The sequence below is a fragment of the Trachinotus anak genome, unplaced genomic scaffold, assembly GCF_046630095.1.
Source record: "Trachinotus anak isolate AG129_WGS33_773 ecotype Australia unplaced genomic scaffold, CSIRO_AGI_Tana_v1 ptg000020l, whole genome shotgun sequence".
NCBI lineage: Eukaryota > Metazoa > Chordata > Actinopteri > Carangiformes > Carangidae > Trachinotus > Trachinotus anak.
Genome location: NW_027273871.1, coordinates 3,168,829 through 3,196,269, shown reverse-complemented (window position 1 = coordinate 3,196,269; position 27,441 = coordinate 3,168,829). Strand labels below are relative to the sequence as shown.

Below are 27,441 nucleotides of genomic sequence, written 5' to 3'. Positions count from 1 at the left end.
TATTTTGATACATTGATTTATTTTCTGCTAAAGGCTTCACACCTTGTTAAGCTTGCAAAGTGTAAAATTCAGGCAGCAGATTAATGAACATTCAGATACAAAACTGACTTCCTGTTTTGCAAAGGTTCATGGGTAGATAGAGAGTACCGTATTTACAAGCAAAAAGAACATAATTACACAGCATCCTCTTCAGCATATGTTTTATATGCAAAACAGCACACAAGAAAAAAAACGGAACAATCACATGAGCAGCTGTTTGTTACAGCAGCTATGATTTGAAAACAGATGATATAAAAGATGACGTAAAAGCCTTCCTACAGATGCTGATGACAGGTTGTCTCTCCACGGGGACAGACAGGCCTTGTGCGGTGTTGTCGTGACAGTAATAGAGATCATCTCAGCAGAAAAAGAAGGGCATCCAGAGGAAGGATCGCATGGCTGCTCCTGCTGCCATACCTGCCAGTAATCCCAGTGCTAGCTGCTCTGCCACTGCATCAAACGGGTCCCTCTGAACAACCACATGGTGGGTGCCTGAGAGGAAAGACAGAGGGAAGACACATTTCATGTTTGTTGTTGAGCTGCTGGCTGAGCCGGAGTAGAGAGCTCTGGCACAACATGGAGTCTGAAGATGTGAAAACTGCAGTAACACTTGTAGTACAAAGAAAAGCTTATTTGTCAGAGCAACGTTTCCGCTTGTGGCCTTCCTCTGAGCAATTTCTTCTTTATACAGGTGTTGCTGGTGATTCTACCTCTTCCAGTAGTTGGCCGATCCATATGTCTAAATTTAAGTAAGAGAGGAGCTCGGGGTGGTAAGTTCTGAATCACAAAGGATAGAAAACAGATGCTCTGTTTGACTTGTACCAGCAAGAGTCTGGATTAGTGAGTCCCACATTAACTAAGTGTGGTGGATTGTTCTGGCTTGTAAAAATGATCCTATGTCTATATATATATATATATATATATATATATATATATATATATATATATATATATATATACACTACACACAAAATCAAAAACTGACCTAAATCTAAAAGTTCAGGTGTACAAAGCAATGCTTTAGGCCTGATATGTTTTACAGAGCAGGTGTATCTACCTGTTTCCCACATCATAGGAACTAATATAAAACATAGCCTAGAATACACATTACTTTATCATTATTTTTATACATGTTACTGTTATTATTGTTGCTATTGTGGCTTGCGATAGGTGAAATGAGTTACTTAGTGCACCGCCCGCTGAGGACGCTCATTGACACCAATCGAACGCTCCAACAATAAAATTAGGCTTCGTCTCCGGAGCAGCTGTGAGGAGGTAAAACTGCGAAAAAGAGACTCAAGGATTGTGAGAGATGCCTAAGCTGAGGTGCAGTTTGAAAGGCGAACGTGGGCGCACAAAAGAAGAAAAAGAAATGCTGCAAATCGTCCCTGCATTTCACCGTCTACATCTACAGGGGAGGATGAGCCACAACCCGCCGACTGAAGGTAAAAGCATCACATGGACGTTTGCTGGCTGCTTGTAGACTTACAGGACCTGCTGTCTGGATAATGGATGCACTATTTTCACGCTTGTCGATCATTGTTTTTTTAAGTGGCCTGAGTTTTCTCCACTCTGATTAATTCTAACATAAGCTTTTTTTCATAAGCTTCCAAAAAAAAAAAGTGCTTAGAAATGGAATTGCTGCAATTAGGCAGACATGAAAAAAACCTACAGTATACACTCTCATTTGAATTACTGAAGTTCTGTCCTCTCTACCAGAGCAGCAGGAAGGAATTTGGAAGTCATGATTTCTCATATTTTATTTGTTCAGTTAAATGAGGCTTTGTTTGCCTTTTTTTCCCACATGAAGGTTTAAATGCTGCTTTGAAGTCCTTCCCACACTTCCAGTAATTAGGCTCTGTTGGGAAAATAGCCTCCTGACTTTGTCTGTTTATTTTTTATTGTCCCAGAGGTAGTCAAAGTGAAGTATGTTGAGTTTACAGATACTAGAATTGACTTCAATTATTCGCCATGTGTTTGACTGTAACTCCTCAGATGACTATCCCCCAAAATCTCACACACACTACTCAACTGCCAATGGTGGAAAGTAACTAAGAACAATTCCTGTACTTCTTGTACTTTCCTCCCCACTACATTTGTTTGACAGCTGAAGTTACGAGTTACTTTTGAAGATTTTACTCAATGAAAAATATATTTTACATTGTTAAAGATTTATCCAGTGGGTTCCAACCTTCTTGGCTTCTGACCTCTTACATAAAGCAGCGTGTTGTCACAGTCACATTTCAGATGTATGAGTTGTTAGCTTTTTCACCACACTGGGAATTTTTCCTTCTAAACCTCTCGGTTAATTGTTCAAACAATCTAATATCTCACCAAAAATCAAACATTAGAGACAAAACTAAAAACTGAAAACAGATTTGTAGATCTGAACCTTAATTTTTTCTCCTTAACTCTTTTATTAATCATCTTATGACCCCTCACATTTATCTGTGGATAAAGCAGTCCATACTAGCTCCATCCCCAGCAGGAATGTGCTGATCACACATCAATGTTCCAGTATTAATAATGATGTTATATATAATCATACATCAGTCACCAAACCAGTACTTTTACTTTGATACTTAAACTCCATTTTGCTGAGTTATGTACTTGCACTTAAGTAGGATTTCCATGCAGGACTTGTGATAGAGTATTTTTAAATTGCTGTACTAGTACTTTTACTTGGGAGAAAAAGATATGTTCTTAATGCTTCTTCCACCACTGGCAGTTGCCTTCTATATCCCAGACAGAAATGCTAAAGACATGACCTCAGTGCCCTCAATGGCTACAGCCTTGCTTACTATTAGTAATACTCCTCCCTACTACTGTGACTTGTTTCCATCTATAATAGTAATAATAACAATCATGCCAAAAGCAAAACAACGGGGAATCGGTTCATGTTGAGAGCTCACATCAATCAGAGCCTTCTGTTTATCCTGCGTCACTATGGTAACATACCTGGTCCTGCTCCGGGTGTGATGTAGACAGTGTGGTAGCTGTTGAGGGGGACGGCCTGGTAGGAGTCATCATATGGGTCGTACGTGAAAACCTACAGCACGGGAAGGAAACAGTGTTTTTAGCAGTGGAGTGGAAACGCCATCATGTTTCAGGCCTCACAGAGAACGCGGATCACTCACCGGGTTTCTCCTGGTCTCCAGCAGAGTCAGTTTCCACGCTCTGAAAAAGAAATGAACAGGAATGAGGAACTGATGGGCAGATGTGAAGGGGAGGCAGGGCAGACAAGAGTGAAGTGAGAGCACCTACAAAGATTCATCCTCATTGTTGGCACATAGGTTGACTGTGGATCCGTCCCTGAGCTGAACCACAATGAGATTCTCCCTGGGATTACTCTCTGGTGGAGTCACACCTGCATGCAAGTTAAAGGAGCATGTTGTCATCACTCTCTTTAACATACATTGTGCTAAGGTTTGGTACTTTTTGAGTAGTTGTAAGGTGATGGAACAGTGATTGCACCATGGTCACATCTGTTTTTATCAAATGTCCTCATATTCCCGTACCTCCACACTCCAGGCCCGACCGTACGTCCACACATGCAGTCTTGAGGCTGACGCGGTGCTCCAGCTCCCGCCTGCTGTCACTCTTGTAGAAGCAAAGGCTCCCGTCGATCCAGAGGTCACACCAGTTTAACTTCCAGCGTTTTAGGACAGAAGCTAGAGAAGGGACACGTCACAGTGCAGCATTACTGTTTGTCTTTGAGGGGCCTGTGAAGTTAATTAAAAAGTTCTCAAATTGACCTTTGACCTCAGATTGAGAGGAGACTAAGTAATTGTTGAGTCAGTGCTATGATCAGTAACCTTAATAGGAGTGTATCGGTTTCTCCACTGGTGATATAAACTTTTATGAAGAAATGGAAAAAGATAAGTTGCATTGCATCATCGTGTTTCAATAACAAAAACAAGCTCAAGGTGTGATCACATCCTTATACTGTAATCTCACATCTGTCAACTCTTTTTCTTTGTGTGTGTGTGTGTGTGTGTGTGTGTGTGTGTGCAGTGTTTTTCCAGCAGTTACATCCCCATTGCCTAACTGTGTAAGCCACTTAAAGGCATGGCCAGGGACAATTAATGGGATTATAAATTACAAAGGTTAGGGTTTCGTAACAGGTGCACTTTTAACTCAGTGTATGTTTGAAATCCAGACATGTTAGTGCTCAGAGTTTATACTGAATGATAAACTTAAGGTGAGGATTTTATATTGTAAAATACAGAAATACAGCATGTGGGTAAAATCTTAATCGCACGCAACACGCTGCTCATATTGGAAGTGAACTGATAGAATCGACAAGGCTGATATATATCGGTCAATATGAGTACAGGAATGCTAATTATATGTTTGAGCTTAATTGTATTGTATTGTATTAGTATTGTTTGATTGGTAGAGCATACAATAAGCTGTTGCTTGCTAAGTGGTTGGAGAGATCATTGTATAACTGGCAGATAAAATAGTTGATTCCTGCAACATCCAACATGTCCGTCTACTCTCTTCACTCAGTTGTATTTTAAAATTTAAAAGGAGTGCCTCTTAAAACAAAGCAGAGAACACAATCATTGATCCAGTAGCTCCTCAGAGGTATGATCTGCAAAAACCACAGTAGCAGAGAGAGTCTGCTATTAACCAGTCCTCTGTTTTGATCCATACTGTTTATACTACAAAAAAATCTTTAAAAAAATGTCCCTTTTTAGGAAGAATTTATGAATATTTTTTATGGTCTAGTTAGAGGAAAAAAAAACATCCTTCTCACCTGTTTGTGTTTTATAAAATGTGATGTTTTGGTTTCAGGGGCTTCTCATGCTTTGTATCATATCAGATTAGAGCTGCAGCTTATGATAGTTTTCATGCTCAATTAATAGATATTTTTTCATCTAAATATTTGTTAATCCATAAATTTGTTAGGAAATGCAGCTCCTTGGTGGCCTATATAGAGGTTAAGGCACAGACTGCGAACCACAAGGTCCCCGGTTCGAGTCTCATCAGGAGCCTTTGTTGCTTCTTGGTACTCATCGCTCTCCCATTATTTCCTGTCAACTTTGTAATAAAATATAAAATGTCCAGAAATACAAATACCCTTAGGAAGTTTGCAGAGCCCAGACTGTTGCCTGCCAAAAGTTAACAATAGAAAAACACCCCAAAGTTAAAAATGAAATTATTGATAGCAAAAATTGAAATAAATAAGAGTCTGGGTTTATACTCTCAGTCAAACCCGCAGTTCCCCCCTTGATAGCTTTAGAAACAAAACAAAAAAAAAAAAAAGTAAAAATCCCATGTCCACTCACTTTGTCTCCACAGCCAGCCTGACCTCAGGAGCGCCATTTTTAGCTGCTGCAGTTATGATGATGACAACGATGATGATGATTTCAATCCAAACAAAAGGAAATTTAGATTTTTAAGTGTTTACAAGACCTCTTCCTCCTCTTCCCTTTCCAAGGCCTCCTCTGCTTCTGCTTCTGTTTATATTCCCTCTGTCCACAGACGGTGAGGGACTGGTAGATTATTCTGGCTCTGGCCGGGACACAGGCTGACTCACAGGATCAATCTGGATTAGGAGAATGTTTGGCCACGCCCCCTCATCCTGTCTCTTCGTCCTCCTTCTTTCTGGACTGATTCTTTCTTCCTAACCCTCACACCATGAGCCATACTTAGTTTATATAGCTGAATTCTCTTATTAGATGTTCACAGACTGAACTCATGAGCCCTGTCCCATTCATTTCTCTGCACATCTTTAACATGCTTTTGTCAGTTAATCCCAGCACTGAAATAACAATTTGAGGATTAGCCTGATTGTTGTCCCCAGGTCAGTTATGAGAGTCTTCCCAGGATTTCTGGGCTACACTGATGACATCATTTCCTTTTCTAGCCTGTAGAGAAAACACTAGACTGTCCTGTGTCAGCTGAGTCACTTGATCACGTTTACATTTCTTAATTGGTACAAGCAGTGTTTTCTCACATTTGTGGTCATTGTCATAACCTTGTCCTAAACTCTACTTTTGTTTTTCCATGAAGCCAGCCAGTTTGAAGGCAGTGGGGTTGTTTTATTGTGGTAAATGTATCAGGCAGGTGCACCAGCTTGGCCACCTGCTGTGTATCCGTATAGAGGTCTTCCAGGAGAGAGTGCTTTTGTTTTCATGAATCCCTCATGTTGCTTTTGTAGTTGGAGGACAAAAATGTCCTCCAACTACAAACTAGTTACTGCATCAATTTATTTATTTATTTTCAGGTTGGGGGTTCAAAGTAAATAAATAAATGATATACATAACATACATACATAATAAATAGGCCTACATAACAAGATTCATTAAGATTTTTAAATACATCACATGCCAATTAATATTAACCTCTATCATTAGATAAATATTACATAACATTAACACATTTTACTAAACTTGGTAATTAATAACAATTATTTTAATTCTGCAGTCATATGTCCTGCCTGCCTGCGTACTACACTGGAATTTGGTTGCTGGTTGCCAGGTTGTGGTAACAGGTGGGTTGAAATTGCTTGTATGTGTGTCGATTGTGTGTCGAGCTTGTGTCATGTAAAGTCTGGCAACTTGGATAACATCAGACATGGTGTACCCACCACAAGCATGGATCCATGTATGATGTTTCCCAGGAGAAACAACAGAATGGGAGGGCGCCAGGACCTTACCTTGAAATACAGGAGACTCTTGGGAGAAAACGGAAGAGGTGGCAGGTGCGCGTTTGTGATCTGCCTCCATCATCTTCTTCCAGAGTTCCTCAAACAGACGGCTTTAGAAAGCATTTAATTTGACATAATGTAGTCTGTATGGAAACGTATCGAACCCTGTGGGCATATTGGGCAGCGGCCAGACCTGACAGATTTACATTTCATACTTACATATGTTCGTTCTGCTACATTAATTTGCTGCAGTCTGCTGTTCATGATGTATGAGCTCCTGGTGTTACTCATCCCTTGCTGCATGTATTTCATTCAAAGATTGATTGATTTTAGTTTTTCTAAATGTAAAATATCTTATTAATGAACTTTTAGCAACTGGAGCTAAAAACACCATTAAAGAAATGTGTAACACTGGTTTAACCGGTTGCTTTTGGTTCATGAAGGAAAAAGGAAAAGATGAATCAGTGCACAGGTGAAATGTTAGATGAAGAGAGAAGCATGTAATTAAGCTGATGATGCCTTTTGCCTCAGCCATCCTGTGAACACATGAAGGGCAGTGGCTCAGCTCTGATCACCACTACTAAAGGGGGGAGGGGGGGTCCTTTAATCTTTGAAAGAGCTGCTGCTGCTATCAGAGAGGAAAATCTAAACTTTTACTGCTTCTGATTGTTGCAGGTCAGACAAATTTTAGTATTAGATATGCGGTTCACCTCAAGGAAAGATGCATGAGATGTTGGTTCGCTTGAAGACAGTTTGTGTGTGTGTGTGTGTGTGTGTGTGTGTGTGTGTGTGTGTGTGTGTGTGTGTGTGTGTGTGTGTGTGTGTGTGTGTGTGTGTGTGTGTGTGTGTGTGTGTGTGTACTTTGCAGGTTTTTTTTCTGACTTGTGCTGAATGTTAAGTTTGGCAGTGTCTTAATAGCTTAATGCATTCACTAAATCATTTAATTGTAACCCCAGAGACAACTCAAAGTGCTAGGAATAGTTGACCTGTTTCATTGAAACCATATTTGATATTGGTGTCAATATAAAATTAAATTATAGTTTTTTCTTTTGTCTGTTTCTTTCAGTTGATATGGCAGCTCTCTGACCCTGAGTTATCGCTCCTCTCCAGCTCTTTGTCTCTGCCTGTTGATGAAAAACCTGTTCAAGTATGTCTGTTTTCAACTATGACACTAGCTGAAACACCCTAAAATCTGGTACATGTATTTGTGTTGTACATCATTTCATCAATGTTGTGCACAAGTTACACAAAAACATAAAATACTACTATAGCAACACTTTAGTTGCGTTCAACCAAAAAATGTTCACTACCCAGCCAAAGGCATGCAGTACAATATTATTCCTATTCTTTCGTTCAGTCTTGTGTGTTATGTATAATTGAACTGGATTTTTCTTTTACAGTTTAAAATCTGTAACAGTATTTACGTGTTGATATAAAAGGAACAAACAATATCAGTCAAAGGCGAGTTTTTTGGTCTTATTTATCCTAATCTCTCTTCTTCTCTTTAAGGCTGGAAAATACATCAAACAGTTATTTTAAAAAGAGCATTATGACATGCAGATCTATAAAGACTGCAAAGTAAAAATAAACCCAAAACTCATGAAATTGAAAAAGCGTACTTGTCCTGACTGTTCCAGAAATGTTCTGTAGTTAATGTGTGATTATGTTAGGGCAACTACAATTTGCTTGGTTTCAGTTAGAGAGAGATTATGGTTAAATGAAACATTCACTGTTTGTAGATGGGGTTAGAACCTCAGGGTTCTGGCCTGAATGTGGCAAACTAAGCAAAAATGAGAGGGGCACAGTTTTTGTCATCTGCACTTTTTAAAATTAAAATTTAATTTACTATTGTCTGTGGACTGTCACTGCTGTTTAGGTAAACTCGGCTTCAGGACTGGCACATTAATCCCGTGGTTGAGATGCAGGGCTGTGTTATTGGAGCCATGGGTGGTGCTGTAGCTGCTCCAGGGTGGGACGCTGCTTTGGGACTTTAGACAGACACATCTGCAGCAACTCCTGACAATCTGTACACAAAGTAAGTGACAAGCTGTCATTCATGAGGAATTATATTTGTCTGTTGATTTGGTTTGATTGTACTGAGTCGACTCATGACTAGTCCAATAATATATTCATTGTAGCTTCCTCTTGATGTTCAGATATTATCCTCAAAAACATCTCCAACTCCAGTGTCTCTTAACTGTGTAAATGTATTTTGACACCTAACTATCCAGAAAAAGTAATAATGGAATTCTAATGGAGTCTGATGGACCATTAAACCTTCAGGACATAATCATAATAAGACTTTATTTGTATAGCACTTTTCAATACAAGTAACAAAGTGCATCACATGAGTCAAATGTAAAACATCCAAACAAAACAAAGTAAAATGTACAAGAAATTAAAAACCCATCACACAATAAAGGCTTTTTTTCATAAGAATATTTCTTAAGAAGTGAAGTAAAACAGGGAACTGACTCTGCAAGTCAAGACGTCAAACACATGTCACTGATAATCAAATAGAGACACATAATAGACCAATGTGGCTGCTTCCCTATACTCAAACTGAGCGTGTACATTGCTTACTTTGCGACAGCTCACTGTTGATAGGAAGTTTGTTGCGGAGGAACCTCAGGGTGTCAAATGATGGGTGTCCATCCAACATCCCGTACAGCACCACTCCCAGCTGCCACACCGTGGTGGGACGGGCCTTATAGCGTGCATGCATGTACCACTCTGGAGGGGCACACTTAGGGGTACCTAGAATAGAGACGGAGTGGGACAGTGGAAAAAGGAGGACGAAAAGATTAAGAAGCTCTTCTAAATGTTCAGTACTTTCTTCCAGACATCAATAAATCAGTGAAGCAGCAGGAGCTAAGCATCGTACCTGAGAAGAGGTGATAATGTCCTTTCCTTGCGAAGCAGCCACAGCTGAAGTCAGCTACACGAGCACGCGGGACGTCAGGGCCTGTTTCTACTATAATGTTTTCAAGTTTGATGTCCCGGTGGAAGACTTGTTTCGAGTGAAGCTCTATGGCTGCTTCCACGAGCTGCTGCATCATGATCTGCCAGAAAGAGAAGAGCAATACAGGGACACAGATTAGTGAAAGGACTCACAACATAAAGGGACCATCACCTCCTAAAACTTCTCATCATATCCACCTGATACAAGCACAGAAACACACACAACTCCCAGCAGCTTACCTTAGCCTCATGCTCCTGCAGCGAGCCTCCTTTTTCCTTGAGGTACTGTCTGAGGTCCACACAGGGGACTGGTCTCTCTAGAACCAGGATCAGCTCTTGGTCCAGATCATACCAGTCCAGCAGGTACATGGCTGCAGAGCTCCCTGCCGACTCTGGTCCACCTGTTGCCTTCAATATGAGGACCACCTCTACAGGGACATCATGTACGTCCCCATTTATCATCTGAAATGGATGAGGGAGCAATGGTCAAGAGTCATCCTGCACAGGCTGATCAGAAAAAATCAATAATCATTAGGAAGGACAATAAAGTTAGGAACTGAGTGAAGTGAAGGAAATGTTTAACAGATGTTATTCACCAGTAGTTTGCGCTTCACAAGTTCTTGGGGAATGTGTTTGATAGCCACCTTCAAGATAGAAACACAAGTAATTTTCTGAGTATATGGTGAGTGTGTCTGTGTATGTGTGTATGTGTTTGTCTGTGCAAGACAGTGTGTGCGTGTGTGTGTGCGTGTGTGCCACTCTCACAGGTAACTCGTCCAATATCCGGAAACCAGCATACACTGAACCGAAGCCTCCTTCACCAAGTAGCTCCAGCTCCTCATACTTGGCATCAAAATCAGCTACATACAGACAATGTCTGTGATTACTCTTACACCCTAACTTCACACCTAAAATTGATCCTAATTTTAACCTCATCCTTAAAACCTAATCCTAAAGTAACCCTTTGTAGAGGTGGATATTTTGTTGACGTTTTTAGGGAATGCAATCGAGGTCTGTCGGCTCACCACGGTTCAGACTATTTGATTTATTTCCATGAATGTTTGTACAGTCATTCGGCGACAACTGTACTATCATTTCTCATGACGATTGTGAGGTAAACAGTAGAAATAGGCCATTCATGTTACAAAGTAATCCTTTCTGCATAGGTACCCCACTGCATTGACAGACTTCTCTATTGAAGTGAGTTAGACTGCTACAGTTTTTACTGTTGGTCTGCACGTGACCTTAGTCTTGTTTTCACATTATCAACTCACTGATGCTGTTCCCTGATGGCGTGACGTCGCTGTGTAGGGAACATCTCCCTCTTTTAGATGAAGGGTCCCTGAGGCTGTGACTGATGTCCTGTGAGAGAGAAGGTGCAGTCTTATCTGACCTCTGACCTTCTGCAGAGCTTTGGCTGCTGACACTTCTCGCCCCGGGTTTCTCTCTGTCACAGCTGCCCTTCTTCCTCTTGCTCCTCTTTGTCCTGGCCTCATCCTGGGAGACACCTGCAGTGGGGAAAATGGACTTGCTGACTGAATGGTACGCAGTTAGTTAGTTTCTATAAAAAAATTAAATAACCTCTCTGTTCGATAAGAGCAAAGGTCCATTTGAGGAAAAAAGGCCATTTTCACATTTTGACGTGTCACAGTAGAAAAAAAGTCACCAGCTGTCAATAATTTAAAATAAAACTATTGATGGCTGAGTTCCATTCAGCTGCTTTCCGGGTCCTGATATTGTCCACTGTGCCTCACTGTCGCACTGTCACAGAGTGTGGGGACATGCTGTTATAATGTTGTTAGTGCCTTTCCTATTAGTCTCAGTGCTTGCTTTGATATACTTATGTTTATGGCACAACAACAGTAATCTGAGCTATGGAGTCACTGACCAGGAAAATAGAAATCAATATACATTGTTTGCAAATCCTTCAACAAAAACCTAGCTTCATGAAATGCATTATTAATTTTTTGTTGAGACAGAAGTTGACTAAACTCTATGAACATTTTGAGGCTGTAGGTGGTTCTGCATTGGACTGCATTATACTCTACACATAACGTATTGTCCAGTAGTCAAGTACCTATTTGTGTGAAGGTTTTCCAGTAATTGCCACAGTGGAAGTTAAGACCACAGGAACATGCTTGATTGATCAATGATGATAAATGGTTCACGCATAGGCATGAACATGGCAGAATTGAGTTTGCCTTACAGAAGTTACCGTTACAATCAGATGACCATAAAAGAGGATAGAATACAATTAATAAAGCAACTAAATTATGTTATTTAGATGCACATAACTCTAAAGTACATGAGACAACATGTACTGTTTTAATGCTTTCTTTCTGATTACATTTTTAAGGAAGTAAGGAACTATTTTATAAAATACTGATAAAAGGATATATTCAATAATTATATCATATTGTTCTCATTAAGGAGAAAGAATGCATCAAGGGATACACTTGCCTACAACCTGGTGGTGCATCAACTTGAAGTGCTCGAGACCATAAGTGTGGGCGCTCAGACACACCCCATAAATCAGTGCCTACAGCTGATAACAGGGAATCAGGGAGGGCAGGTTTTTTCTTAGTACCTACACACTTACCTAGATGTCTCGCAGAGGCTGGAGATTGAACAGGATTTAGCCCTCTTGTATACGTGGAGGCCATTGTAATCAATAAGTGAATATGTTTGTTTGTGTGAGAGCCTCAGTGTATCTGGGTAAATGAGAGTTTTGTGTTCTGTGCAGAATGTGGTGACATGACAAACCTGTGTTCTGGAGACTGAGGGGATTCTAATCAAATGCTAATCAAAGCTAAATGCTAAAAATACTTTTAAAATAAAAACTAATATTCACAGCACAGTTACTCAAGTACTGAGTGCAGTTTTTAGGCATTTTAACACAAATATTTCTATTTTATTCTTCTTTACTCTTAAATACTTTATTAATTAGCTATATTTATTTGACAGCTTTACTTATATTAAGATTTGAGTTTTCACATAAAAACACTTAAAATGTGATCCAGTGTTAATGATGGTGTTTTCATAGGTTGTGTACAGAGTTTGCTAAGTCTGGAGTAAAGAAGAGCATCACATTTATTAAACCATAGACTGTATATGTGACTGCCATCTGGTGGCAGCATATGGGACACCCATTCTACTCCATTAAAACTGCCCACGCAGCATTTTTGCTGCACAGGCCTATTATTCTAAATTTAAAAAAAACATTGGACAGATGAAGTAAAATGGATGAATTTAAATCAGTCTCAGACAAACACATTGTTCCGATCAAACAATGGAAACCGTTGATCCAGCTTCTTCTCTTTTCACTTATTAACCATAACAAATTAAAGATGAAATTATTTCTGTTGTTAAAACATAATGGCTTCAGTTCCAGATTTTAAACAGGTTGTTGTCATTGTAATTGTATTAAAATTACCCGTGAAATGGCCTCATTTTATGAAGGGGTCTCTTTCTGTTAACACCAGAGTGTTAATGTTAATGATACATGTACAAATATTATAGTTATCTTGGTACACTGCATTGGTTCTTAAAACATTGTCATGCTCTCCTTTGGGAAATATGTCACTCATCCCTCTGTGAACTAATTTAATTTTATAGATCATTAACCATATTTTGTAAATTAGTAACAAAATGAGCCAACTTGAATTTTATTTTTATTTAAATTGAATTATCAAGAAGATCATCATTTTACATGAGTTACTGTCTGCTACAGTTAAAAATTCAAGATAAACTTTACAAAGACTGTCAAAAACAGTGAACAAACAGCATTACACAAACATTTTCACGTAGACTGTTAATTTCGCTTCACATTTCAGAGGCAGTGCAGTTTTTGTTTTACATTTATTAATTTATTTGTAAATTAAGATTATACTTGCCTGCAGCTAAACGTCAGACTGTATTTTTTTGAAAGAAGAAAGATTATAAAAAAAATCATAAGCAATAAAACACATCCTTGCTTAGTTAGGTACTCACAAGGCTTTATGCTTTACCCTTGTAAGGCTTGATGACAAGTATCTCAAGTGCTTTAAAGAACCAGTAGCCGTAGTAGTAACAGTTACACATTATAATGTGTTATTATAAGTTTACACTGCAGGGGAACAAGTAATAATAGTTTTATAATTAGTCAGTAGCTTTATTATAGTGATCGTTTTGTATTGTAAAATGTTTGATCTAGTGCAGTTGGCTGGAGTCAAAAATATTTCCAGCTTCATCAGAAATCATTCTTGAAACCGAAACTTCTGGGTTACTTTTTTTTTTTTTTTTTTTTTTTTTGCCAATAACTTAAACGTGTGGATGCTTCATTTATTTTCTGTGTCCCGTTTTGAAAAGAAAAGTACACTTTAAAAAAAAAAGAGAGAGGAGAAAAAAAAAAGACATTTAAATAACGTCACTTCCGGTGGAGTAGGCGTGTCTTAAACTGTCAACTAACCTAAGAACAACAAAAACAAACAGAACACCAAGGGGGTTCCGGGAATGGTGAGTGCAACTGTTTCAAAATATACACCATCAGTTACAAAATACACCATTAATAGTTGCATATGATGGTGGTGGGAGGTCATCACGATGACTAGATTTTAGCAGCCACCGAAATCTCATTACCTTTAGCGATGTGTGAAGGTAAAGTTAGCCACACCGCTGCACAACCTGGTATTTCTAACGTGTTGCAAGCTTTTCGAGGTTGACAGTACTCCCGTTAGCCTTTGTGCTCATGAAATGAATAAAAATACCCTCTCGGCTGCTGTTAAAGTGTCGAGTCCCAGCTTGTTTTTTCTCGTCTTTGGTTTTTGCACGGACGACGTTACGCTGCCAGGCCTCGGTCATAAACAGCCCCCCAAACGTGCCGTGGTCTGTGGCTTGAATGTTCCGCCGAACCCTATTGCGAAATCTGTTTCTTTGAAATGTTTTTGCTTGTCACCAAATGCATGCAACAGGTACAGTAAAACTCTTTAGGTTTTATGAATCTTTGTGGGCCATCATTGAATTCGGCATTAATTAAACAATTAATTATGTTTGTTATTTTCTGGAAAATGTTTACTCTTTAACTCAGATTGGCATTTGTTGCCAGTTTACCGCGGAGGGCAGTAGCGAGTAGATGTAAACACAAATTTTAACTAATGTAAAGAAAAATAACTTGTATGACGAAGTGAACTATGGCTGAAGAGGAAACTCTTCAGTTGGTCATTTTTTATGAAAAAAGCATTTTCCGGGACTTTCACAACAAAAACAAAGGGTTATCAGTGGTAACATTATATGGGCAGGTTTGGAAATGGATGGAGAATATCAGGCTAGGCTGACATATGTTTATCAGACCTTTTTGAATGAGGTAATGCTGGGCTGGACTGAACTCCAGTATCAGTTGTTTGCTTGCCTTTATCAGGAACCAGCTGTCACTCTCTTTCCTTCTGCCTCAAAATGCACGTTTCTCTGCCTTTGATGTGGAGTAGAGGCTGTCTTCCTGTGCAGTTTTTCTTCCATTCATATACCACAAAGCTGTCAAAGACATTTTACATTTACATGCATGTAAATTAGTTTTCTTGAATTCCGAAAATCTGTTAAGCTCTTTTTTTTTTTGACGCCCCTTCTGCTTCATCATCCTCATCATCAAAGTTCTCATCAACATTTTCCCTCATCAGGGGAGGAGGCATGTGAGCTGACGTGCTGCTGAAAACAGCCTCTCCTTTGGTCTCTGCTACATCAGAGGTAAGAAACAGAAGATCTGTGAAACAAGAAACGATCTATGACAGAAACATCAGACAGGGTCCGGGCGCAACGCTCAGTCGTTTGGCAAACGCACCACCTCAGGTGGGCTGAGTTTAAGATGATCAGATCCCATTTGTCTGAAACTGATAGGGCTGATCAGGGTTGGGAGTCCAGAGCACCTGGATGCTGTGTGTGAACAGACAATTAGCGTCAAGGATATTTGTCCTGATATAATCCCAAAATCATACCACAGGAAAAATGATCAATGCAAGTCACCCTTGTGCACGAATAGGTTAATATAACATCCATTAAAATTATTAATTAAACTGAACTTTAACTCTTCACAGCACTACTAATTACAACTGCTCCTACCAATCAGTATTGGTACTGTTACTACTACGACTACTACCACCTTCATTCTTACTATGTCCTATACTTTTTCTCTCAAATACGTTACTGCAGTAACGTATTTGATGTTCATTAGTCAATAATTTAATTAACTATTAAAACATCTGAAAACACGAAAATATGCATCACAACTTTCCAGGGCTTAGGGTGACATCTTTAAATTGTTTTTTTCTGTCAAAACAAAAAAAATACAACATATATATATATATATATATATATATATATATATATATATATATATATATATATATATATATATATATATATATATATATTCATGTTACAATGATAGAATAGAAACAAATAATAGAGAAGAGAAAAACAGCAGATCCAGAAATCGGAAATGTAAAATATTCCTTAAAGTTTGCTCAAGAGATTAAATGATAATTAAAATTGCTCACGATTAATTTTGTAATCAGTTTGTGGACTAATTGTTTCAGTGCTACAGAAAATGACTTTCAGCAGGAACAGGTGGCTCAGCTTCACTACGAAGTGCATTAGTGTCAGCGATGCACCTGCTACTGTCAGTGCTGCTTTGCCTCTCACGTTTCTGCTGCTGTGTCCTCTGGGTTATACCGTGATGATGATGGGTTATTTTTAGCCACTTTTATCCAACACATGGACAGAAAAGAACCAAACACAGAAGAAAACTGTCTGCAAAAATGAGCAACAAGGCCCGGTGCAATGGCTTGAAGTGGATGACTGTGGTCTCAGTCTGGTTGGCAGGGGCAGCCATGTTTGTACAGCACATACACACATAAAAACCTGCATATGGACGCATAGTCTGTTTAGCCTCATCAGTTGTTCTTACTCTGAATCAGTTTTCTATCCCTTTTATTTGTTTAGCTGGGAAGAGGCTAATTTCACTAGCTGTTAAACAAACACTGCTGTTATGACTGCTACTGTTATATTATTGTAGAATGCAGTTACAGCTGCTACTACTTATGATCCGTTTTAGTGGTGGTACTAATCAGTCACTTCTGGGGGCACAAGGCCACTAGTTTAGACACTAAAGAAATTGTGTGGTAAAGTTGAACAGTCCAACCAGTGTGATTAGCTCTCCCATTAAAATGTTTTGAATATTTCCAGCCTTCAGCCAGCAGCAAGAGAGGGTCAGGAAGAGATAGCTGTAGCTAATGAAGAGAGAGGGCAGAGCAACAGATGAGATAGACAGCAAACACAGAGATAGAGCTCTATATATTATTTATTTGACACAAAGTACACAAAATATTTGCCGTGGAGCCCCTTATATACAGTATGATTTAATGAGTCATCCATTATTCATTCATTCATGACCCGAACTTAATGCCTAAAAACTTTTATTCTCACTCACTTTGATGTTGTTTAAATACCCTTTAGCCTGGTGATATTCTGTATTTTTCGTACTATCATCAAATCCCCCGAAGAGACCAAAACCAGCAATGAATTGATTTTACTACTGGATGTACTGTCCATGGGGCCAAAGTTTGTTGTAGCTTATTCCTCTGTGCCGTAGAGCTCCATTGTTACTATTAAAAACACACCAGCTGCACCACTGTGCTGGATAACATGTTCCTTTATCACCGTGAACATGACCACTGTAGTTTATTTTTGACCTGATCTCATGTGTCGCCATAAATACTCACTAGAGTATCATATCTGCTGCTAAAAATAGTCCGCAAGAAATAAAGTTCTTCCTGTTAGAGTTATGTTTCATAAAAATCACAGTTCCCGAGTGAAAGCATATGTTGATGTATTACTGACCTGTTTTTAAAGAACATTATCATTTCAAAGGTGAAACAGAGCAACACATAACTGCCCCAGGACCTCGTAATGACTTTGTCTCTTTCTTAAATACCTGCTCAGGGCTGGAACCATGGAGTCATCCTCTGATGAAGAGGAGGTGCGCACCTTTGTCCAAGTCATCAGTGAGAAGTACAACCCGGAGAATTTCCCCTATGGCCAAGGCCTGGGAGTCGTGGTTCTGCCCAGCCCTCCAGGATCCCCTGTCAAGGGTAAGAGACGATGCAGGAGACTATGTCAGGGTTATGAGCACTGACACCACTTGTCAGAACAACTCTACGTCATCATGTGTTTATGTCTTTGACGTATCACAGAGGGTAAACATGTAAAGCTCCTGAATGTCTTAAAAATCTGATCTGACATCAGTTTTCCTGTTAGGAGACCGCCTGTTCCTGCCCAGTGTGCTGGTGCTGAATTACTGTGGAATCAGTAAAGCTGGTGACAAGTCTGACATCGCAGCTTTCTGTGCCCATGTAGTCGAGCTGGACCTGTCCTACAATCAGCTTAATGACTGGGGAGAGGTGGGTGTACTTCACATACTAGCTGCTGGGAAATGAGGACAATCTTGCAGAGGGGAGTTTGACTTCAAAAGTATTTCTCAAAAGCAGAGCTAGTCTTCAGACAAAAACAGTCTTATTCATGTGTTTCTGCTGGTCACAACTGGCCCAGCTCTTAGTGCCATTCTTTGAACACCGGCTTTTATTTGAGAGGTTACGATAAGTAACAATCAGTAGAATTTAATGCTAGATAAAAATGGTAACCTCATTCCTTTAGTGGTATTTATTTATCAGCTGATATATCAGAGACAGTGTGTGTCTTGTGACTTTATTTTGCAAATGGAAGAGACAAGATAAATAAGCTCATATGATGTGTAATTGCCAAAAAGTGGGGCAGGAATAAATCTGTGCAAAGAGGGATGCTACTGCCTCTAGCTGCTGTGGCTAAAGATTTCACTAAAAGGACTGCCACTGAGACAGTTTTTATGCTTCAAAGAAAATTGACTTTAATAACATTAATGACGCTCTAGTCCACTGAAGTGCTCCAGTAACGAACACCGGTGAATCAGCATGCACAATATCTAATATCTGGGAAATGGATTACAGCCAGTAATAATGTTATTAATTCCAAGTGTGCTTTTTCCTCCAGTGTACACATAAAAGTCTGCATGTTCCACAGAAGATATTATGACTTGTCACACTATGAAAAGCACAGGTGTTAGTAATAGCATTAATGATTTCTATGTTCTAGTCAAATGTCCCAGTAAACAATGACGTGGATGGATTTAGTTATTTATATGTATGATTTTAATACTGTGAAGATCTCTTTTTCTCTTTTCTTTTCTTTTTTTGGCATCCACAGCCACATTAGTGCAATAATACATCACACAAATCACACAAAACCAAAAAACCTCTGGGCTTAAGTTGCCTTTGGGCTGTATTTCAACAGAATTATACCACAAAGCTGTGGTGAACCCAGAAGGATTTTGAATGGCTGTAAATGTTACTATATTTTCCTCTTCTGTTGATGAGAAGATTTTAAAAGATCTTGTAAAAATGCTCCTCAAACTTTTGAAGCTGATCACAGCCGAACAGCTGAAAATCCTATGTATTGTACATAGGTAATGTTCTTTTCTTCTGTGTTTTGTATTTTCTATTCATATGGGTTGCCAGATCTGCACCATTGTTTCCAACATCCCTCACCTGGACTTCCTCAACCTGAGCATGAACCCTCTGAACGGCGTGGAGCTGGAGCCCAGCATGGCCGACATTTTCTCCAGGGTCCGACGACTTGTCCTAATTAACACACACGTCAGCTGGGACACCGTGCACACGCTCACACAACATACACCAGAGTAAGTGATGAAACACTGTGTTGCTGATGGAATCACAGCAGTTGTGTGTCATTAAAAGGATGGAAACCACGCATTAATCCACAGCTGAAAGTAGACCCAAACCGATGCACAATTGAATTCAGGTAAATTTTGAATATAGGGACTTCAGAGTAAAGAGCCGATGGAAGAAACAATCCAAATAAGCACAATACTAATTTATCCAATGCAGTTTTGATCTGAATAAAATTTGGTCGTACCCACTGTACATTTCTCAAACTTGACCAATTCGCTGTGCCTCATCTTCCAGGCTGGAGGAGCTTTTCCTGTGCCTGAATGGCTACAACACTGTGTCAGAATCCCAGAGGCCCTGTCCGTCACTACGCCTGCTGCAGATTACAGACAACCAGCTGCGGGAATGGGCAGAAGTGAGGAAGTTTGGTGTGATGTACCCGTGTCTGAGCACACTGGTGCTGGCCAACAACATCGTGGACTCTGTGGGAGATGCTCAGGAGACACTGCAGCGCCTCTTCCCCAACCTGCGCAGCATCAACCTCAACAACTCAGGTCTGAGAGGGATAATGAAGTCTGTGAACAGGTCCAATGTTCAGTGGATGGTGTAAACAAATATTCACTGTGCCCCTCAAACTCTGTGGTGTTCTGTTATTCAGGGCTCAGTAAATGGGAGGATATTGAAAGGCTGAATTTCTTCCCTAAGCTGGAGGAAGTCAAAGCAATGGGGATTCCTTTACTGCAGCCTTACACCACCCAGGAGAGACGCAGCCTCCTTTTAGCACAGTGAGTCTAAAGCTATACACACGTAAATCAAACCGCCATTGCCATATACATGCAGGAGAGTATGTTAACTTACTTACTGTGTAACCACCACAAGTTCAAATATAAATGTGCATAACATTTGGACCTCTGCTCCTGCTTCCAGGCTGCCATCTGTAGTGCTGCTGAATGGGAGCGCAGTGTCTCTTGGGGAGAGAGAGGATGCTGAGAGGTTCTTCATCAGGTACTACCAGGACTTCCCAGAACAGGAGCCTCCTGAGAGGTACTCAGACATACAGTTTACATGTATTACACACACACATACACACATTTCTCACTTTACACCTAATTTTGAAGGAGGGTGTCTTCGGTGATGGATCACATGTTTTTTAATGAGTTTTAGACGCTCAGATGTTACTTGTTGACAGTAGAAAAAAAAAAAACCTGATTCCAAAAGTGAACCTGATACCATTAATAAGGCAACAGCAGCATCTGGAGGTAACAATTCTGATATACAGACATTGAGCCGACACACATCTGGTGTAATCAGTAACACTGGTGTTGTCACAAGTTTGTCACCGGTGGGAAAATTTCCACACGGTCCAGATTTATAAGTATTGGGGTTTATAAACCATGCTTTTCCATCATGCGTATTGATTATTTAAAGTGAAGTCTTGCATATTGATGATCATTTTTTTGGATTAATTGAATAATTATTTATTATGAAATATTTTTTCTGATCAAAACCCAAAGATATTCAGTTTACAGTGATAGAAAAGCAGAAACTCCTCACGCTGGAGAAGAAATTTGTCATTTTTACTTGATTAAACAATCAGTTATCAAGATAGTTGCTGATAAATTTTCATCATCTCAGTTAATCAACTAATCATTTCAGCACTGAAAGCCACTGTTGCTGACATATTTCTTTCTATTATTATTTTTTTTAATCAGTACTCTGTTTCAGTGTCTCAGTTCTATAAATATTTCTGCCAGTCTTTAATAACCCAAACTGGAAAGAATATGGTGTCAAAGTTTGCATCCACTTACATGACTCACATCTCTTTGAACACCTGTGAAGTTGTAACAATAGCAACAACCAGCCCTTTGTCCTCAGTACATTGACAGTATGTGATATCATTTTTGGGAAGTGCCGCCCTCCTCGGGGCCCGACAATGGTCAAAAAATTGCCCACAATCCTTCAATGACTGCATTCCACTTAACCTTGGCAGAATGTTGGGGAGGGATTTGTGAAGGAAGGTGTAGTCGCTGACTGGGGGAAACTAACCTTTGGGAGACAATGCCACCAGTCTCTCCCTGCTCAATGAGTCCTTTGTACCGGGAATTCTCTGATTGGAAAACTGATACACAAGGTAACAGGTTGATTTTTTTTTTTTTTTTTTTAAACATATACACCTTCTCTGAGAGATTGATTTGTTTTCTGATGTCACATGGAGCTGGAATATGGTGAAGACAAAGTGATATTTTTCACACTTCACTGCAACTATGCAAAGGCCCTCAGATATGTTTGTTTTACCAACCTCCACGTTCAACCCCACGTTTACACTTCTTCCCTTCCTGCTGGTAAATGTGGTATTCGCGGTCTTGGTTCTGAGCCAGATTCTCAGTGTAGGTCCGAGGTTAGGGATCACCATGACTGCGTGTGGGTGTTATGGGGGTGTCGGACACGCTCAGTAGGCAGTGAACACACCACTATCCGCTTTCCTTTCGGATGGGGCGGTGGCCCTGCTACCCTGAGAGATCAGAGCGTTGCAGGCTAGGTCACAGCCTCTCGGGTGAACACATCTGACTCTGGCTTTGGGTAACGGCTCAAACCATAAAACCTATATCAGACTGATGGAGACTGATACACCTCAACAGAGAAGATGAACAGAGAATTGTGGATAATCTGGGAAAGGGGTAGGGGCTGTGGGACCAGGAAAGAGAAAAATAAAGAATGAAATGTGTCAGCTGGACAGGAAGGATTAGTTGCAAGGAAAGAGTGGAAGAGAGGTTTGAAAAAGAAATTTGAGAGTCAGTGAATCCAGTAGAATAAGTAGAGAGGGACTATTGAGGGCCAGTCTGGGAGGGAAGAGGGGAAATCGACATTTTAACTTTTTAAGCGGGTCATCTTTCAACAGGAGATCTGGAGAAATGAGAGGAGGTGGTAGGATGAAGCACCATCAGAGAAGTCAGCTGAGATCCGGACTGGATAGTTTCTGAATTAGCTCCAAAACGTGTTGTTTGTGCGGCTACTTTCCTGTCCATTATCGAAGAATGCTGGAAAAGACATCTGGAATGCTGGCTTGTTATCACCTGCAGCATTATTTGCCCCATTATGCCATGCTTACCACCTTTAAATGAAGCCTTTTAGCTAAATGGCTTTCCCTAGAATGGCACTTTGTGCACTGGGGCCCAAGAGGAGAATTCCCAGGGCGGACCACAAGTTTTGGCCAGAAACTCCAGGCCGGGGGACCGGCTTTGTGGAGGAGTTTTGGGGAGGGAAGGGAAATTGCTTTGATTGGCCCAGCTGTTATAGTAGCTCTGAAAGCACAGTCCTTTTCTCCTGGATTTTATTTAATCGTTCCGGGGTCCTTATCTCAAAAACGCATTCCCTTGAGGTGGCTGAGAGCTTTCTCACGGCGAGTTAGAGGCAGAGGCAGTGTTTCTCTGCCTCTTAGGCACACACAAGGTACATTTCCATCCACCTGTTTGTGTGTGGATTTTTAGATTACTCTCAGAAAAACCTAATTTGAGTAGAAACGACAGAATTTTGGGGGAAAAGCTGAAATATTGCAAAAAAGGTTTTTGGCTGAAGTTGAAGTTGGCACATCAGTAATAGAAGATGCAGTAAAGGCTGATAGAAACAGATTTTTCTGTTACATCTCAACATTGTTTCTGCATCCTCTAAGGTATACAAAAAATGTCACACGTCCTGTCATTGCTTAAGGCACCCTGTCCACCAGAAAGAGCGATAAAAGAAAGAAAATGGGTAAGAGCTACTAAAAACATCACTGGGTCACAATGATCAAAAGAGAGGATTCTGTATTAGGTAGGAAGCAACAATGAAATGCCATTTTTGCACCATTCGTTACCATCAGTGTTATGAAATATTATTAAAGTAATTTTGTTTGGTCCTTTTATCATATTCACAGAAAGGTAATTAACGGAAACATGCCCCCATTCAAACCTATTTTTGGGTAAAAATTCAAAAGGGAAAGTTCAAAAATTAAGAAAAAAACACTTATTCACTGTATGTGAAAGTGATACTGTCAGACTACTGCCTCCAACCTTCTTCCTGTCCTCATGCTAAGACAGGCTGTGTGCCTCCCAGTCTCAGCAGGAATTGACATCAATCTACTTCATCTTGTAACATAATTACAGTTACAGTAAACTCTTGATAAACTCAAATGAACAGAGCTTGTTCTCAGCCTTTTTAACATCTCCACAGTAATCTTCTCAAACAGTTGTGGCAAAACCCTTCAATGATCTGATGTGAGCCCTGTGATCTTCCAGGTACCACGTCCTTGTGTCCAAGTATGGTCACCTGGCCCCGCTGGCGGAGGTGGACCTGAGCCCCCGCTGCACCATGGTGGACGTCCGCTGGGGGGAGAGGGTGGAGGCAGTAAGCCTTCGTCTGGAGCAGACAGTGGGCGACCTAAAGAAACAACTGAGAGCTCTCCTTCAACTGCCCAACAACGGGATCAGGCTTTTCTACATCAACCGGGAGATGTGCTCCGTCTTGGGACCTGAGGAGTTGAAGTGTGGCTGTCGTGCCCTCCACTCCTACAGAATCCGAGATGGGGATGAGATTCTAGTAGTGCCCAAAGTTAAAAGCCGCTGCAGCTCCTCAGATCTATGAGTCTGACTTGAAATGAATGGGACCTAATGGGTTATAGATAACGGACATTTACTGGATATTAAGCTTTGACTTGAGCCCTTTTTTTAAGATTAAAGAAAGGGGTGATTTTTTTTTTTTCAGCCTTGAATGTAAAGATGTTTGCTGCCCAACACATTGAACAAACTTATACAATAGTATATTTGCACATTGGAGTTCTATGTTCACAACATTTATAACTTGAGTACAAGTCACACATTTTTACACTTAAAGTGGCTTGAGCTAAGAAAATAATTTACATCTCATTTCTGAAAAAGGTTATGCAAATCCAGATGTGGTGCAAGGTGTTTTCTGAAAGAAAAAACAGCTGCCATCATTATAATTGAGCGCAAATTGCACAATGATTTCTAAAACTAAAACCACTTTATAATTGGTGTCTGATTGGGATTGAAGGGAAATTTTTATGCCTTTGAGTAAAAGATCATTCTAAAACTATCTATTCTTTGAAAGCCAGCACGGTGGCAGACAACGAACCATAATGACCGCGGCCAATCTGAATTCACTGAACACAAAGTCATCACATTGTGTATGTTGGTGTTGCCAAGAATTTGTGAATAAGGTACAGTTCACATTTGCATTACAAATAACAAGAAAAGAATGGTTTACATTTCTTTTTACATTTTCATGATCATGTCAATCTCAAAGAGGCTCTGAGTTTCTGACCTTTATTTAAGCAGAACAAGTTTGCTGATGAGAATCATTCTCTTCTTCCTGACCAGTCTACTTCACATGACTCTGGGTAAATATCCTGGGATAACCCCCGAGCTGATGCACAAAACAGAGAGCACATGGCTGTTACTCAGTCAAGGCGCCTTGGCAGAAAGACGAGACAAGTCTGAGGTGAGCTCGGGTCTGGGACAGAGAAAAGAAGAGTGGTGATGCTCATGTTACTGTCGGTCTTCTGGCTGTCCAGCCCATGAATGGAGCAGCTCTCTCTCCCTGCAGAGGCAGCTGAGAAACGCTGAGGCCCAGTCTGTGCGGTAACCACACACCAGCTGCTGTGTCATAGACACTGCCACTATGTTTAGGTTAGAATGGGTTCACCCAACAGGCTCGAGCCCCTCACCCGTTCACCTCAATCTGTCCTTTACATCCGTCTCACAAACCTGACACTACTGGTGTCTGCTGTTTCCCAGGCTGTGAGGTCGTGAACTCTAGCATTGGATGACATTGACGATGACTGTTTTGAAAACAGGTTTAAAATACAATATAAATGACTTAAACAAAGGCAGAGCATGCTTCAGAATGACATCTTACCTATTAATAACATAAGCTTATCACTGATCCAACTTTGCATAAAGGCGAGTTGAAAATGCAAAAACAGGCACAAATGTATGCTTTATAATTGTGTAGGAAATTACCATGACAAGGTTTTAGTGCAGATATTGGCACTGGTTTTCAGATTTATGTGAATATGGGACACAACTTTATGTACCGACCTTTCCATTTTAAGACAACAAATGTTCACCAGAAATTTTTTTTTTTTTTCTCCTTAATGTATTGGTTGTCTGGGTTGATACACAATTGTAGAATGGTGCTTACTGCTGTTGTGCTTGCTGTAGTTGCTGTAGCTGGTCAGGCAGAGAACAGTGGAAACAAAGGCCTGTGACCATGGCTACTCATGGATTAGGGCAGTCGCCAGTTAACTGAACCTGAACAAACATGGGGAGAACTTGAAAACTTCATTCACAAACAATCCCAGTCCACAGTAGATTAGAACCCAGGATCTCTTTGCTGAGTTCTGAAACATGCCTATGGTGGCCTCTCATAGAAAGCTTTAGGCCAAGAAATTGGACATACTAATAAAACCCTGAGCGCTTTTCAATAAGTTTGTATAGCATCAGCCTCGGTACAGCTCAGGCTCATCAGAGTCTCTAAATGAAATATAAGCTGTTGGTGTTTTGCTCAGTGCACGCAGAGATGTTTTCTAGCAATGTTCTGTCTGTACAGTTCAAATGTGTCTTCATAGGAGCATAAAACTCTAACATCAACTGCATTTGCTCATGAGAAGTGATGTGAGGCTTTAAATGCAGAGGGGTTTATTTTAAAATGTTTCTCTTGAACACTTTTTATACCAATTTTACCTTCAAAGGACACAAATGACGTTAAACCTTGTGTTACGTTTAACCTTGTGTTAGCAAAACCATGTGAAAATGTGTTGAGGTGCCGTCATCATCTGGCAGCCTTTAAGTGCTGTCCTGATCGCTTCTCTGACACAGAGTTTTTGTGTAGTAGATGACTGGAGATTTCTCTTTTTTTTTTTTTTTTTTTTTTTTTTTTTTTTTTTCTGTCTTGACTCATTTGCATTATACTATATTATGACAGAGTGGATACATGGGAAGTATTGGGATGAACGTTTTGTTTCGGAAGTGGGTCGCCGTGTTGGTTTGCATGTTCTGAAATTTCTCGATGGGTTTGATTTAAAATGTGTGTGAGATGTGTCATTTCAGGGAAACAAAGTTGTTTATGGGCATTTGTAATTTTGACATTTCTGAAATATTTGTTCTCCTGTCACCCTCACCTTTATCCTTCAGTAATACCAAATACAAAGATTATATATATATTAAAAAAACTATGAGATAGTTGCTAATACAGTTTGCCTTGTGCTGATTAGTATATGGTGTTTAATTTATATCACGTTTGCTATCTGTAGTTTCTTGTGTGTATCTTGACATTTTCGATGGTAAAAACTCCTTTGCTTTCTTGAGATCTTAATGACATTTCTGCTCCTCTACTGTATAATGGTGCTTTCATTTCACTTAAAGAAATAAATTATAATTATTCCACCTCATAAAAGTGTTATATTTTTCATAGTTGAGGCTGATAATCGAGTCTGCAGCTATACTCCCATAATGTAACTGCAACAAATAACAAACGCACCTTTTGCTATCGGATGATCTATTTAAGCGTTCAGTGCTATCTGCTGTGCCCTGTGCTGCAACAGGTACTTAGTGCAGCTCATTGTGCTGTTCACATAACTTTAAACAATAGATAGATCTCTTATACTTTATGTGGAGGACAGTGGCCAGCTGCCTCCACTTCCCTGCTAGCCTCCAGCTCCACCCGACCAGGAATCTGCAACATGAAAACAGCACACAACACAGTAACAACACAACACACGAGCCCTGGTAGAGGCCCTGGGGCCGTCACAAAATCAACTTAGAACTTCAATGTCACACAGTGTGGGAACTCAAAGGGCTAATTTCGTTATCGTTTTCTGCTCTGTATCTGTACACAGATGTTCACAAAAGCATTTCTTCTGCCAGTCTTTGTGTAACCTCACTTTTTTTTTTGTGCCTTTTTCCCACAAATACAAACAATTTCTACAAATGCACAAACCTGAATTTCTCATGCAGATTTCTTTACAGGTTTACAAAG

General features: G+C 40.0%; 3 protein-coding genes across 9 annotated transcripts; 1 reads left to right on the top strand and 2 right to left on the bottom strand.

The window, feature by feature from the left end:
• On the bottom strand, positions 1-5,572 carry plekhb1 (pleckstrin homology domain containing B1). Its single transcript, XM_071505914.1, has 6 exons — positions 5,334-5,572; positions 3,558-3,710; positions 3,304-3,406; positions 3,177-3,216; positions 2,998-3,088; positions 1-531 (listed from the first exon to the last, which is right to left on the bottom strand). The coding sequence occupies exons 1-6, from the start codon at positions 5,368-5,370 to the stop codon at positions 398-400; spliced, it is 558 nt and encodes a 185-aa protein (XP_071362015.1). The 5' UTR covers positions 5,371-5,572; the 3' UTR covers positions 1-397.
• On the top strand, positions 1,345-26,859 carry LOC139637303 (tubulin-specific chaperone cofactor E-like protein). Of its 5 annotated transcripts, XM_071505906.1 has the most exons (12): positions 1,345-1,484; positions 6,475-6,541; positions 7,764-7,844; positions 8,574-8,732; positions 15,310-15,376; positions 17,630-17,778; positions 17,933-18,087; positions 19,237-19,418; positions 19,705-19,961; positions 20,066-20,192; positions 20,335-20,451; positions 23,682-26,859. In XM_071505906.1, exons 6-12 carry the CDS (start codon positions 17,640-17,642, stop codon positions 24,025-24,027), a joined length of 1,323 nt encoding a protein of 440 aa, XP_071362007.1. In that variant the 5' UTR covers positions 1,345-1,484; positions 6,475-6,541; positions 7,764-7,844; positions 8,574-8,732; positions 15,310-15,376; positions 17,630-17,639; the 3' UTR covers positions 24,028-26,859. The 5 variants fall into 5 exon arrangements, 4 of the variants coding, with proteins under 4 accessions (XP_071362007.1, XP_071362006.1, XP_071362009.1 ...); XR_011694580.1 differs by lacking the exons at positions 1,345-1,484; positions 6,475-6,541; positions 7,764-7,844; positions 8,574-8,732 and adding an exon at positions 14,076-14,152 and having other exon boundaries at positions 23,682-25,494; positions 25,535-26,859; XM_071505905.1 differs by lacking the exons at positions 1,345-1,484; positions 6,475-6,541; positions 7,764-7,844; positions 8,574-8,732 and adding an exon at positions 11,139-11,200.
• Positions 8,214-13,418, bottom strand: LOC139637304 (serine/threonine-protein kinase pim-1-like). Of its 3 annotated transcripts, XM_071505910.1 has the most exons (8): positions 12,258-13,418; positions 10,933-11,166; positions 10,424-10,518; positions 10,255-10,302; positions 9,899-10,120; positions 9,582-9,759; positions 9,281-9,454; positions 8,214-8,721 (listed from the first exon to the last, which is right to left on the bottom strand). In XM_071505910.1, exons 1-8 carry the CDS (start codon positions 12,319-12,321, stop codon positions 8,630-8,632), a joined length of 1,107 nt encoding a protein of 368 aa, XP_071362011.1. In that variant the 5' UTR covers positions 12,322-13,418; the 3' UTR covers positions 8,214-8,629. The 3 variants fall into 3 exon arrangements, with proteins under 3 accessions (XP_071362011.1, XP_071362012.1, XP_071362013.1); XM_071505911.1 differs by lacking the exon at positions 10,424-10,518; XM_071505912.1 differs by lacking the exons at positions 10,424-10,518; positions 12,258-13,418 and having other exon boundaries at positions 10,933-11,198.
• Positions 26,860-27,441: the final 582 nt, after the last annotated feature.

Coding starts and splice junctions, on each gene's coding strand:
- plekhb1 (XM_071505914.1), bottom strand. CDS start 5,370: ATGGCGCTCCTGAGGTCAGGCTGGCTGTGGAGACAAA. Junction 3,711..5,333: donor AGGCTGGCTGTGGAGACAAA/GTGAGTGGACAT, acceptor TCCCTTCTCTAG/CTTCTGTCCTAAAACGCTGG. Junction 3,217..3,303: donor AACAATGAGGATGAATCTTT/GTAGGTGCTCTC, acceptor TTTCTTTTTCAG/AGCGTGGAAACTGACTCTGC.
- LOC139637304 (XM_071505910.1), bottom strand. CDS start 12,321: ATGGCCTCCACGTATACAAGAGGGCTAAATCCTGTTCAATCTCCAGCC. Junction 11,167..12,257: donor AGCCTCTGCGAGACATCTAG/GTAAGTGTGTAG, acceptor TCCCCACTGCAG/GTGTCTCCCAGGATGAGGCC. Junction 10,303..10,423: donor GGATATTGGACGAGTTACCT/GTGAGAGTGGCA, acceptor TCTATCTTGAAG/GTGGCTATCAAACACATTCC.
- LOC139637303 (XM_071505906.1), top strand. CDS start 17,640: ATGGAGTCATCCTCTGATGAAGAGGAGGTGCGCACCTTTGTCCAAGTC. Junction 18,088..19,236: donor AGCTTAATGACTGGGGAGAG/GTGGGTGTACTT, acceptor ATGGGTTGCCAG/ATCTGCACCATTGTTTCCAA. Junction 19,962..20,065: donor CATCAACCTCAACAACTCAG/GTCTGAGAGGGA, acceptor TCTGTTATTCAG/GGCTCAGTAAATGGGAGGAT.